The sequence below is a fragment of the Pantherophis guttatus genome, chromosome 3 (assembly GCF_059756535.1).
Source record: "Pantherophis guttatus breed Tessera chromosome 3, ASM5975653v1, whole genome shotgun sequence".
Classification (NCBI taxonomy): domain Eukaryota; kingdom Metazoa; phylum Chordata; class Lepidosauria; order Squamata; family Colubridae; genus Pantherophis; species Pantherophis guttatus.
In genome coordinates, this window is record NC_142065.1 from 130,538,268 (window position 1) to 130,552,615 (window position 14,348).

The 14,348-nt window shown below is 36.8% G+C and overlaps 1 protein-coding gene across 2 annotated transcripts in view; it reads right to left on the bottom strand.

Moving 5' to 3' along the window:
* DNAH5 (dynein axonemal heavy chain 5) overlaps positions 1-14,348 on the bottom strand; it is a 162,127-nt gene that overhangs the window by 136,675 nt on the left and 11,104 nt on the right. Inside the window, exons 1-7 of one of the 2 annotated variants that reach the window (XM_034411888.3) lie at positions 10,650-10,799; positions 7,575-7,709; positions 5,200-5,284; positions 4,121-4,278; positions 3,615-3,836; positions 1,263-1,400; positions 146-322 (exon numbers count right to left, since the gene is read on the bottom strand). In XM_034411888.3, coding sequence (XP_034267779.2) covers positions 146-322; positions 1,263-1,400; positions 3,615-3,836; positions 4,121-4,278; positions 5,200-5,284; positions 7,575-7,709; positions 10,650-10,706 — 972 coding nt within the window. In that variant the 5' untranslated portion in view covers positions 10,707-10,799. Of the gene's footprint in view, positions 1-145; positions 323-1,262; positions 1,401-3,614; positions 3,837-4,120; positions 4,279-5,199; positions 5,285-7,574; positions 7,710-10,649; positions 10,800-14,348 lie in introns of those variants that run through there. The other variant, XM_087890233.1, reaches the window with a different exon arrangement.

The following is a 14,348-nucleotide window of genomic DNA, read 5'->3' on the forward strand; positions in this document are numbered from 1 at the left end:
TTTTAATTCTGAAATGTGATAGATTTCAGAGTAAGTTGCTTTTCAGTTTATTGGGCTGCAAGATTTTAAATATATATGCACTGGTATAAAAAATGTTATTTTTAGGTAGAATATAAATTGTTCCTGAATAATCCAACTGACACACCTTCAAAAGTTTTGATTTAGCAACTGTAAGCACACCAAGTACAGCCTTTACATCTGCAGTCTTGAGTTGATCCAGTAAGTAGTTAAATTTGGACAGCCTCTTCTTCCAGTGATCCAGCTCAGCTCGTGGACCAAGGTCATCTGCTTCTTTCCGTAGCTGGTTATTTTCAGCAATAACCTAAAATGTAAATCAAAATTGTAATTTGTCTAAAATACAATCTTTTTGCAATATTCTAAGAACATGATACTATGTGAGCTGAGCTTTCTTTTTCTTTTTCCCTTCCTTCCTTCCTTTCTTCCTTCCTTCCTTTCTTCCTTCCTTCCTTCCCTCCCTCCCTCCCTCAATTATGGTCGTAAATCAAGAACTACCTGTACACTGTAATTGGAAAAGCTGTCCTAACACACCAGTGGCATTAGAGCAACCTCACTTAAATAATTCAAACTATGGCAGGGAATTATCAGCAATCTGCTTGCAATTTGCTCCAATTTTGGCAATGCTACATTATAAACTGTCATAGTCTCATTCATCCTTTTAAAAAGGATGATTGGTGGAATTAGCATAATTAATAAAGCCACAAGCAGAAATCACAAGATTTTTCACCAACCCCTGAAATAAAAACTGGGTTTAACATAACGGGATACAGATTTTCTACATTCTTAAGGTCTACCTAATCTGGCTGCAAAATTCTGGGCCACCTCTATATGAAAGCAAAGAACTCTAGAAAACAATAATTCTTAAACAATAATTGTTTTAAAGTAGTTTTAGTTTAATTTAGTGATTTTAATTTAGTTTGGTCTTCCTACTACTGTAAAACTGGTTTGGAGATAGGAGAGTATGGTAATTGATTCATATTGGGATGGGAAAAAAACTAATCTGTTTTATAACATTCATTCATTGTTGCAAATCAACACCATGAGTGTCTTTCAGCTACAGAAGGAAAAAAAAAGGATTATCACAGTTAACAACCGCTCCAGAGACACTATTGAATAAGAATCTTGCATGTGAAAAGAATGAGTTTGGCAATCCCTTTTCCACTCTGTCTCTGTGAGTAGGATAAGTAGCTACATACTGTATATGTAGCATTCAATATGCAATGGAATATTCATCCAAACAGTACCTGTTCAATTTGCTTAATCCACACTTTCATGCAAGCTTCTATTCGCTCCACAGTCTCCATGCTATTTGCTGCCACCAGAAAATCAGCTGGTCCTTTTAGCATTTTCAGATCATAGGTTTCACAATTCTTCAGGACCACCTAAATTATGTATTAGGCAATTATTCTATACATTTCAATATCTCTGCCTAAGAAATGATGTCTACATAATTCACAGGTTAGCCCAAAGTATTGGTATGCAAGACCAGTGGTTATTTACATGTTATTCCATGCTATTTTGTTCTGCACAGCACCTGAACAATGGCATATTAGTTACAGTTGAAAACCCTAAAATAATAATATTATTGAATAATAATATTGTGCCTTCCAAATGGGCTGTTAGATTTTGAGTTTCTTCCAATAGAAATTCAAAGAGCCTCCTCATCCAAATTCTATTTATATTAAAAACCAATCTGCCACAAACAAAAAAGACATTTCTTATCATTCTTTCTATTTTGTCTCTAGCCTGAAATCACTTCTGCCTGCAGGTAGGATTTACACAGTTGAATGTATCAATATAAAAGTTCTTCCACGTCTCAACAAAAAAGAGGCTTTAGGAAGAAGGATTTAAGCCTTTTTCCATATCCTGTCACACAGTTTTTGGATTTTTTTGTTTTGGTAGAATTATGTTTGCTTTGCATTTAAATGCATGACATTTAAATCATGCAATCCCCATTGCCATCTAAAATGGTTCAACTCTGCTGCCGGAAATAAAGTTCAGAGATAGTACTTCTTGCACATATTTGGCACCCTAGTAATTCTTGTTGCCATAATTCATAGAAAATAATTATTTTAAACATCAGGTAGCAATAATAATTTATGCTGCTTGTTTGCTGCCTAACTCTCAACAACTCTGGATTATATTGTACACCGGCTGGAACCTCTTTCTGATGGACCTAGGTGGTTAAGAAATACTAAATATAAATAAATATATAAAATAAGAATAGTCTTTGAAATGTAGTCTTGATCCTTCCCTGCTACCAAATACATTCATCAAATTATCTTTAAATTAATCTTAAAATGGATTGACGATAGAGTGTAAAACACACATGATCAGAAAATTTGTATCTGATTGATACATTAGTTCTGTTCCCAAATACATAGAATGACATCTTTTTCTCTATAGGATATTGAATTGTACAGTCTTTAAAATATGATATGTAAGTGAATATTCTTATTGACGTAATCAGCTTCACTTTTTCTCCATTTCTCTACTCTTGTGATTGTGACTGGAAATTGCAGGTTCCCGTTGGCTTCCCCATTGAATTTGCTTGTTGGAAGCCAGCAAGAAATCCCAAGTCTCAATAACATGAGGTCCTCACTCAATGACCCGCAATCTTCACTTAACAACAGCAACTATAGCAACAGCAACAGATAACCTCCCACCGGCCAATACGCTCCCCCAGAGAGGGCCTCCTCAGGGTGCCGTCAGTCAGGCAATGTCAGCTGGCGACCCCCCGGGGAAGAGCCTTCTCTGTGGGGGCACCTGCCCTCTGGAATGAGCTACCCCCAGGAATACGACTGAACCCGGACCTCTGGACCTTCCGCCGGGCCCTGAAGACTTTTTTATTTCAGCAAGCTGGGCTGGGTTAAAAATCTTTTAATTGGGGAATTTTATGGGTAAGGGGTTTTAAATTGGGGAAGCCAAAGATAAATTTAATTTCATTTTATAGTATTTTAATGTTTGTATTGTGTGTTTTTAATTTTGGCTGTTCACCGCCCCGAGTCCTTCGGGAGAGGGGGCGGTATAAAAATTTAAAAAATAAATAAATAAATAAAACTAGGACTGCTACGGTTGCAGCGGCCAAGTGATGTGCTCATGTGACATCCTACTTTATAACTATATTGTTTAGCAATGGAAATTCAGTCCCAGTTATCACTGTTAAGCAAGGAGAACCTGTATTTTGAAGGAAGCCCAATTAGATTTCCCCCAGGTATCTATTTATACAATTGCTTCTTTAATCCATTTTATGTTACAATTCAGCTATATATATATATACCTAGAGAGATTTAGATAGACCAGTATAAAAGCCATTATATGATCATCCCTGTTATAGTTGCGGTACCTTCCTTTTTTCCCCAAGTAAGATAAAGAACAGTACAGAATTCCTGCACTTAAAATATGTATAGAGAAGAAAACATCAATTTGTAAAATTGCTAAATGCTCTTCTAAATTAATAGGTCACTTTTGTGCACGTTCTTCTACATTTTTTGTATTTTATCAATGGTAGATTTAGTACTGATATGTACTTTTGCATTGTTCTTTAGCGCCTTTACTTCCTGGCAGAAATAGCAGAAAGATGAATGCAAGCTTACCTTCTCCAGCAGGCTCTGTTGAGCTCCTGAAAGGACACTAACAAATCCCTCCAGGGATGCAATGAAGTCCTGCTTGATGTTAGCCCCTTTCTGAGAACTACTCATCTCTCCCCATCCATAGTTCATAGTATTCAAAGCTGGGATGAAGATATCAGATAGCAAATGCTGAACACTGTTTAGCAAACCACCATTTGTTGTGTCCATCATGTTGAAAACTACTTCCTGATGATGGCAAAGGAAAAAGCATTAAGAGTTGTTAGCTTTCTTCATGTTGGTGTGCTTTCCAGATCTTTTGATATTACAGTTCCTATTTCAAGCCAGTATGATCAGAGAGAAAGAGAGAGGGAGACAGAGACAGACAGACAGACAGACAGAGAAAAGCTGACTTAGATATAATTCTTTGCTAAATCCAATTTATATGATTGACAAGACAATGGATGACCACAGGCAATGCTACAATTTCTTATAATCAAGTGACCAAACAGATACATATAGAAAATACTTACACGATGGATATTCTCTGCATTTATTGCTTTAGAAGGATTAGTTCTAATGAAGAACACACATATACCAGTTAAAGCAACATCATCTCCCTCGGTCACGAATAATTTGGTCTTTTTGCCTTTAGCAGAAGCAGGGTTAGTTCCAGTTGAACTTTCATGTCCTATAAAGTGGAGTAAATTTTATGTAGTTTATGTAGACACAAGCAAAACATTTATCCAGGAATTTGTACTAAGTTTCATGTCTGTATCCTATTGCATTTCCTGTACTGTTACTATCACATCATCTAATTCTATCTAACCTACCAGTTGGGAAGTGGTGCTTATTTTACATTGGGTTGGGCTCCAAAATAAAAACCTTTTTCTCTGCAGAATCTTGTTGTAATCTGAATATTAATTTGGAATTATCTACCACATCTTTTTATGGAGATGTTGAGGCAGTGAGTATTCCACATCACAGACAAGTGCATATTGTGATCTGTTCAAAATACTGGATTTTCTTTTGGATTTTTTTCTCCTTTAAATTGCTAGTTCTATCATAATGAATAGGTGAAATCTAAATGCATCGTCTTCAATAATTTTTTAAATAAAATTTGATTTTGTTTATATCCCATGATAATAGTTCATATCTTCCAAACTGATGAAGAAAAGGCTGAATTATCAAGGCATAAAACTGAGAGCTTCTGGAAGAAGAGGTTTTGAAGTCTTCAGCTTTCCACATTAGAGTTACAGTCCTTTGAGGTAGCCAGATCAGGAAACAGGCTCCGCAAGGAATTCTGAAATTCTATTTTATTATTGCAAGGTACAATAAAAGAATCTTAAAAACCTGGCAAAGATTTTCTCTTGCCACCCTTTTCCCTTTTATATCAAAGAAATCAAGGCAGAGCGATTTTTTTTCTTCACTCCTTATTTTCCTTCAGGGTTAAGCTGGTGTCTGCCTATTGTTTTAAATGGTTTAGTTGGTTTTATCATATATTTTTTACTTTTTCTAAACTGCTGCCTTGCATGATCCAGCAGTCTATAAATACACTAAGTCATCATCTTCACGTCTGGGAAAATAGTACTGCAGGTATCTCTTTGCATACCTATTTCCGGTCCCTCCACGTCTTGATAATAAAACATGACATGACGAAAACCTCCAGCAGTGAAGAATTGATCAATACGCTCAATCTGTTAAACATTAACAACAGAAAGTTAAAGGCTTATACAAAGAATTTTAAAAGGAATACATACGAGTGCTAAATAAAACCATTTACCGATAATTTTATATAACAAGTAAAATACTCTCTTCACATTCAACATATATTCTCAGCAGATGCTTAATTGTGTCTGTTGCTGTTTTAAGGGACCAAAAAAAATATGCATCTAAAATGTGAATCAATGCTCCAAACTTGGATATGGAGATCAAGCAACTATGGTTCAATAAATGCAAGTGTATGGTGAAATTCAAAATACCAACTTCTCCTATTCTATTTTAACTGGCTAACTTTATTTTCTTGAAATATGATTAGTTCGAATATTAAGCCATAAGGAGGGGGTTCAAGGGAAATTGGTCCTATTCTATGACCCTGATTTTAATCACACTATAAACGTTATAATAATCTCATTTATTGGTGGTGCAGTGGTTAGAATGCAGTATTGCAGGCTGCCCAGTTTGGAATTCGAGCCTGATGGGCTCAAGGTTGACTCAACCTTCCATTTTTCTAAGGTCAGTAAAACAAGGACCCAGATTGTTGGGAGCAATATGCTGACATTGTAAACTACCTAGAAAGTGTAGTAAAGCACTATGGGGAAGTATAGGAGTCTAAGTGCTATTTATCTGTAATCTAGCAGTCCAGATTTGTTTCAATTCCCCTGGAGAATAGATAAGGTATCACTTTTTAGAAACGTTGCAGAGGTTGCTCTAGAAAAGTGGTAATAGCTTCATCACACATTTGCCATGAACAGAATGCTACTTTCCTTCTCGGACAAAGTCATTTGCCTTCTGTGATGCAATCTGAATATTGGATTGGAACTGTAGCCTACTCAGAAACAAGGTTCTATTCAGGACCACCCACAACTGTACTATGTGCCACAGTGCCACAGTTCTTCTACATCAGGGGTGTCAAACTCATGGGCCGCGGGCCAGATGCATCATGCACTGGCCACACCAACACCCGGTTCAGCGAAGGGGGGAAAAGTCATGATACATCACGTGATGTAGGGATGGGTTCTAAAATTTTTTACTATCGGTTCTGTGGGAGTGGCTTATTTTGTGGGCGTGGCTTGATGGTCATGTGACAATTTTTTAGGATTTAGCAGAGGTACTGGTCTACCAGGCTTTTAACTGCTTGCAGAGCTGTACCAGTCTACCCATTTATTTTTGCAGGCACTGACTTACCCATTTATTTTTGCAGACACTGGTCTACTCATGTATTTTTGCAGGCACTGGCTATCCATTTATTTTTGCAGGCACCAATCTACTCATGTATTTTTGCAGGCACTGGTCTACCCATTTATTTTTGCAGGCACCGGTCTACTCATTTGTTTTTGGAAGCACTGGTCTACCACCAAACTGCCTTTTATCACTGATCAGCTGTAGGACGGCCCTTTGAAGCCCCGGGCAAGAGTTTAAACAGTTTTTCCTTATAGCCTATCAACTGGGACTCAGGAGGCAGCAATAGATTGGGGGTGGGGCCAAATAAAAGGTAAGAATAATGTGGAGGAGGGTGGGGGTGGGGGGGCAGAACCGGTTCGGTGACATCATATCGTCCCTGCTACCGGCTTGGCAGAACCGGGCCAAACCGGGAGGAACCCAACACTGACGTGATGAAGTGGTGACGACACAAGTTTGGCACCCCTGTTCTAGATAATGATAAATAGAATAGAATAGAATAATGAATTGGAAGGGACCTTGGAGGTTTTCTAGTCATTGATGAAGACGTTGAAGAGTACTGGGCCTAAAACAGAGCCTTGGGGTACTCTACTGCATACTTCATGTAGATGCAGTTCCATTGAGGACTAAATTTGACATAAATGTCAAATCAATGCCAGATTAAGGCCAACAGATGTCTTAAATACCACTGAACAAAAGTGCCCTTCAGCCCTTCCATTGTTTAACAGGTAAGACATTAAGACTCAAGAAATGCTGCTAATAAAAGTTCAGTACGGCAGTGAAAGATTTAAGGGCATGACATGTGGGGGAAAAAACCCCTTGTGGTGCCCTTCTTCACTTATTTTGCTTTGATGCAAAACAGCTATACAGAAACCAAACTATACCAGGGAAGTGCTATATATATATTTTTAAAAAGAGCATTTATATGGTGAATTTTCTAGAAGACTGTATTTGTTTCTGAAAATTGACTTTCAAAAATACTATAAAATCCTGCTTTCACTTTCTATGCACAGCAACTATCTATAAGGCACAGGATTATTTTTGTACTCAGTTGGAGTCTGACAACTGAATCTATCCCCATCATACCTGATTTCCTTCAAGGACAGCATCTTCCACTTCGTTTTTCTCTAGGTTCACACAAGCAGAAACAATTGACAGTATGTAGTCATGTCTGCCATCCAGATGAGCCCGCTTAGCTTCTTTCTCCTCCTTCAGTTTTTGCTGTAGAACCAAAGTTTCTATTATAGCTGTAGAGGAAACTGAACTTGCTTCTTATATATGTTCTAAGTTAAAATATATATCGTCATATATGAATTCACCATTAAGTATCTCAATGTAGCATTATTTTGAGACTAAAATATGTGCTGATTCCTCTATGTGGGATAAGAAAGATGAGACTACATGGGGAAACCTGACTGTTCACAAGATGCAGTTGCAATTTTATATATCATATCATGGGAAAATCTCTTTGAATTAAGTGACTGTTTAATATGGGATTTTAATATACAGGTGACTACTTTGTGATTCAACATGTTGCATGAACCCAGTTTGTATGGTTAGATTTTGAAAAAAAAGTATTGCAAAATCCAAGCAGTTGATTAATTACTGATTAATTCAGTAAGATGTGATTAGAACATAAGATGTGTTCTGCATATAGAACACATGGAATAAATCAGTAAGACCTATTTCCATGTACAAGATTAGGTCAAAAAACATTGAAGGGAGTTGTGTTGGGGAGAACGAGGGTAGTAAATTCTGTTAAGACTAGTAATTTTCAAGCTTCATGAACTCAACTATATGACTACAGGTAATTCTTGACTTATGTCCACAACTGAGCCCACAATTTCTGTTGTTAAGTGAGAATTTGTTGTGATTTATCCCTTTTTACAACATTTCTTGCCACAGTTGTTAAGTGAATCTAACTTCCCCATTGACTTTGCTTGTCAAAAGGTGATCAGATGACCCTGGGATTCTGCAATGGTCATAAGTATGAACCAGTTGCCAAGCATCTGAATTTTGATCATGTGATCATAGGGATGCTACAAAGGTTGTAACTGTGAAAAATGGCTATAAGTCACTTTTTTCAGTCCAGTTAAATGGTCACTAAACAAACTGTTGTAAGTCAAGGACTACCTGTACTACATATGTTTCAAATTAAGCTTTCTTATCTTCTGAAAGTTTGATTATAGGTATACCCATAATGACTACCACTAAACAGTTACAATTGTAGCTTTCTTTAAGCAAAGCTAATTATCAAGTCTCTTGAAATCTCCTTAAAATGCACTTTAAAATTATTTTAAAATGAATTTTTAAATCAATCCCATTTCAAAGCACTGACGGATCAGTTTTATAAATTAGTCATTGATAAAATGAAAACACTTGCTATTCTTCCCGTAGTTTGAACTATAGACTGAAAACAAATTTGACTGAAGTTTAAATTGAACTAGGCTGCTTTGGATCAAATCTTTGGTTGTACAAACTGAAGCAAAGTGACCCTTATCTCATAATCTATCAGGTTAGATGGGTGTGATGTATTAAACCACCTCTAACCATTTGATGACCATAGTATTGTATTCACCCAGCCCTATTTTGTCCAGTAGATCATGTGGGTTGAATAAATAACAATTAAATTAACCAAGGATAAATTTATTGTGTGAAAATTAATCTCCCAGTATCTGAGAGTTTAATCATTTGTAATTAGTGACATTTATATTAGTGATTGTTTTAAGTACAGAGGTTAACACAGTTATAACAGCAAATATCATTTTCAAGAATACTTTATAGAGTTGAAGATAGTTCGTATCGTATCTGCATATGATATCCTTTGGGTGATGAAGGACAGGCAATTTAAGCCTCCAATACAGAATAAGGAGCCTCCAGCATTAAAAGAAGGGTGACCTCATATGCGTAGCTATTCTACAATCCAACCATCTCAAAAGAACTTCATTTCCAAAAGATGTCACACTATGGGGTTGAAAACAAAGCCAATTATTTGATAAAGCAGCCTGAAAGATGGAAAAGATCTCATTTCACTCTGGCAGCAAATTGCCTGCAACAGCAGTTCAACAAAAAGAAGCAGTCAAAGCTGCTAAGCAACCAGTTTCCAAAGCTGCTGCAAACAAACATTACTGAAGGGGTGTTCCAGTTCCTGATTTCAAGATATCTTTTTTAGTTGTGGCCAAAAATTAGCTCTGTTCACTCATTCAAAATGCCATGGTGTTTTTAAAAGTGGGTCTATCTTAAAGAATAAGACGTCACAACAATACTGCAATATTATAAGGGACTATCAAGGAAAAGAAGGTAAACAGTTTCTCCCTTATTCTCCAAAGGGAGGGCTATTAGATCTAATTAGCTTAGATTTCAAGAGGATATCAATTCCAGTTACACATTAGAAGCTTCTGAATAGAAGTAAACTAGCAGGAGTATGAATATAGTCCCTCTCCCCTGTCATTTGCTCAGTAACTTGACCCAGAAGTAGCACATCCTCTTTATATCCTAGCTAACAGGCGTTCAGACATCAATTCCAATATATCTATCTAATTATTTAACCATATAAAGGCCAACAAAGGGATGCCATCCACCTCTGAAGTTCACTGAGACTAAAACATAGCACACCCTCCATAAAATCATGAGTCCAAACGTATGATATACTCAAGATTTCCAATATTTACAGATTGGTTCATGCCTATATTAGCAATCGGGACATGACTTTATATCAAAATATCACATCAAGAAATACATACTTGTATAAAGGGTAGATTTATCATTAAAATGCATAGATCATTAGTCCTAAATGGAGGACTGGCTTATATAATAGTACTGAAACTCTTTCTGCAATCATAATTTCTGCTAGGTTTTATCAAATGGAAACATGGCAATTAAAAACAATTAAAAGTATCCTTTTATATTATTACATTCCTGTGGAGGGACCTCAAAATCATCCTTTTCTCTAAGTTTTACATACCAATTTGGTTATATGTTACCATTAATACACATATTCCTTTTATATTACATTACAAGGATATATCACAGTTTTAAAAAATATATAAAATTCTAAGCAATGCTACTTTTTTCCTATATAGCTATATAGGGACTGGTAAATTTGGGTTTTGCAGACTTCACTTCCATACTTGCTCCTTCCCACATCTCCATATTTCTTACCTTTAAAACTCTTGTAACACTTTGTTTCCAAAGCTGCCGTCTTCCAGTTCTGAACATTTTATTAGCTGAAATTTACTATTGGTGTTGTTAATGTTAAGCCAATAGGATCAGCATCTACTTTGCCATGCTGAATACAAAACTTCCCAATTTAAGGATTGGTTAGAAAGTTCTCACATTTCTTAACAGTACTCTAATTAAGATCAATCCGAACAGAGTCAGATCTGCTCAAAGCTCACCCAGCCTTTCCAAGCATCAGAAATATGAGCAATGTTGACAAACCTACATAGCTTGGGTGTTGTTATGGTAGATGTTGACATATACAGCTATTGTTAAATTTCCCTATCAATCTTAGCAGAAGTCAGTACTCCAATATCTTTCAAAAGAAAGTTTTGGTTGATTGCAGATGAAGTTGCAGATGAATAAATAACTAGACATGATGTATGGAAATAAGAGTTATTCGAGAATAATAATGGTTGGGAAATGAAATTATTATGCATGTTATCAGAAGGTGCAGTTTGGCAATCTAAAGCTCAATTTTGCATGAATGAAATAAATTTACAGTTTAGGTGAGTATGAATGTTTTAACAGCTAAGGGAAGTCTCCATGTTGAAATAATGCATTGCTCTGAACACCAGTTGCTGAGTCCAAACATAAAAGGCTGCTGCTTTCATGTCCTCCTGTTTCTTCACTTTTAACGATCAAGATAAATCCTAGACCAATTATTATCTGATATAATTGTTACAAAGTCTTTGTTATTAATGATACCGGCAGGTATGCTGTCCTGAAAGTATTTGCAATTTTAGATCAGCTTTCCTTGATATGGTGATTTTTAGGTGTGTTGGATCATCTTCCAACATTTCCTAGACAACAAGGTTTTTGTAAAGTACTTCATTAATGAAAAATAACTACGACCCCAATAATTATGTAGTTCTCCTGTCACACTTAACCCTGTCTTGCTTTGTCACTATATTGTCTATATTTCTCACTATCCTCTCAATTTCTCAAACTGTCTTTTGTCCAATTTCCAGGCCAACCTCTTTCAAGCATTTATTTTGCTATAAGCCACAGGTCCTCTTCATTTTAACTGCTACAGTTTGTTCTGAATCTGTTTCTAACTTCTCCCTGTTCAGTTCTTGTGATTGATTCTTAAATATTAAATATAGGTGAAACCAATCGTTTTGTTTACCAGAGGACACAACTGCAAATATCAACATCTTCATTTCCAAGCAGCAGGAATGCTCAAACATCTCATGCCATCCTACTACTCAGTGCCAACTGCTATGCTTGATCCTGTAGCTGTTTGTATAAGAACACTTCTAGGAGCAAGACAGTAATTCTGTAAACATAGAAAGGGAAAGTTATTATGTTCTGGTGTAAAATTAAACTGGCTCATGTTGTGCAGGGCTAATATTGCAGCCGAGTGAATAGTTCAGAGCAATTAAAAGCAGATACTATTTTAAAAACAGGATATCACCTCCAAGGCTCAGGATAAATTGCTTGGAAAGAAACTCGTTTCTTTTGCAATGCAGTTCCTTTCTTAAAAATTTGGTGTTGGGGTGCCCTCAAGTGGAAAATATAAAATATGCTGTACTAAATTTCATTTTTAAGAACCTCATTTTTCAAGTAAGGATATGCAAATACATTAAAGTGTTGAATATTTAAAACCAGTAGTTCAATTCTTCCAATAAACATCAATACACTTGCTCTGGTATTAATTTTAAAAGCTATTTGCTCTTTGAACCAAAAGCCCTCTAACACAACACATACGACCTACTGCATAACCACTAACACTACAGGTGTCCTTGGAGTTGTTTTCAGGGCCTCTTTCTTAGTGTGACCACATTTGAAGCTCCATTTGCAACCATTATATGAGTCTGGGGCAGGGGTGGGCTTCAAAAATTTTAGCAAGGGGTTCTCTGCCCAGTTGCTGGGTGAGCGTGGCCATGGTAGGTGTGGCCTAGTCAGCCTCCTGCACCATGGGGGGGGGGTCTTAGCTAAAGGTTCTCCCGAACCCTTGCGAACCCCCAGCAGCCCACCCATGGTCTGTGGTGACTAAAAGGTGGCACTGAGCACATATGGGGTTTGTTAGCATTTGACAATGTTCTAAGACATTCATTCCTTGCCCCCAGAGTCAACTGAGTTCTGACTTAAACAACCAACACCATCCTGCTGAGGTTGGGCTGCTGCTTCTAATTATTTGGGTTGCTGCTGAGAGTTGTGTTGCTGGGGCATCCCTGGAAAAAGCTCCACTGCGGATCAGTTCCATCCTCTCAACAATAGACCTGACACTAGTAAGGAGCTGCAGCTACTGGCCATTGATGAATTGTTTTTTCTGCTGAGTAACAGTGATTGGAAGTGGCATTTTGTTTGGCAGCCAAAGCCTGCCATTTGTGCCAGAATGTCTGCTGTTGGAATGCAATCCTGCAGCCAGCTATGAAACTGGAATGGCATCTCTCCATTCCATAGGATGGTAGCTAGACAATTGTAGGATGGCACACTCTTTGGTGAGACACTGCCTATATTGGGGGACCAGGGGGAAATCTGCTTGAAATTCTCATCTTGCCCACACACTACTGGTAGCTATGATTAAAACCCCTTTTCAATTTGTTTTTATTCAGGACACATTAACATGTATTTTTGTGGATTTTTGTTTTTTCTCCAGCACCTCTCCACTGATGGGGAGTTTGATAAGGTAGATAATCTTATCTTTTGTGCATCATAGTTAGAAGAAAGTTCTGTAAAGGCCCCGGCTGAGAAAAATAAACAACCCCATTTGACATGAAAGTTTCAGGGAACCGCAACCTCAACCTGGATAGAGTAAGGCCCTTTTATAACCAACATACAGTGGCAATAAATAACAGAATGACTAATTGTCCCATGTTCAGTGGGACGACAATGGACAATAACAATCAATGGAGCAATCTTCCTGATAATAGGAGCCCATGTGCTTATTCCAGGAAATAAAGATGGAGATGATTTGGTTCTCATTGAATCTCTTTTTGGAAATAAACAAACAAACATGTATACCTTTGTGAATTATGTGGGATTGTTTCAGTAATTTAAGTCTCTACCTAGGCATTTTCTTCTTGTTTGCAATCATTGCCAGTTGTAGATGCTTGCAGGAAATGAGTTTGCAAGCATCCTGACAGGGATGAGTGGCTTGGTTTTCATGCAGCCAAATCACGTTCAGAAGTGTAAAGATGCAACCACTACATTTCTAAATGCTGACTGGGATGGTTTCAACTGATTTGTCTCTCCAGTTCTCTTTCTTGAAGGATCTAAACAGCAAATCAGTTGACAAGGGTGAGATGTTGTATAACATGATTAAATGGAATTAATTTAAACCTGCCAGGCTTAGCTGAATCCTTTAACATTTTCTTGTTGACACTGATAGGTAGGTTGTGGGAATGGTATCAGATAAAATAAGGGCTGTTTTATCTAATCTGAAAACCGAGACTATACATATTTGGATAGTAGGATTTTCAGTCTAGATAGGTATGAATATTTGTGGAGCTGCAATTAACAACAATAAATTTTTTGTCTTTGTTTTTTGTCACAAACGTTGTTGGTATTCAATTGTGGTGTAAAATATATTTTTTTTAATAGAAGGAAGTGATTTGAATAACCATTTAAACTGTTCTTGTCTTCCTTGTTTTTACAAAGTATGTTTTCATGAATGTAATAACACTATATAAATAG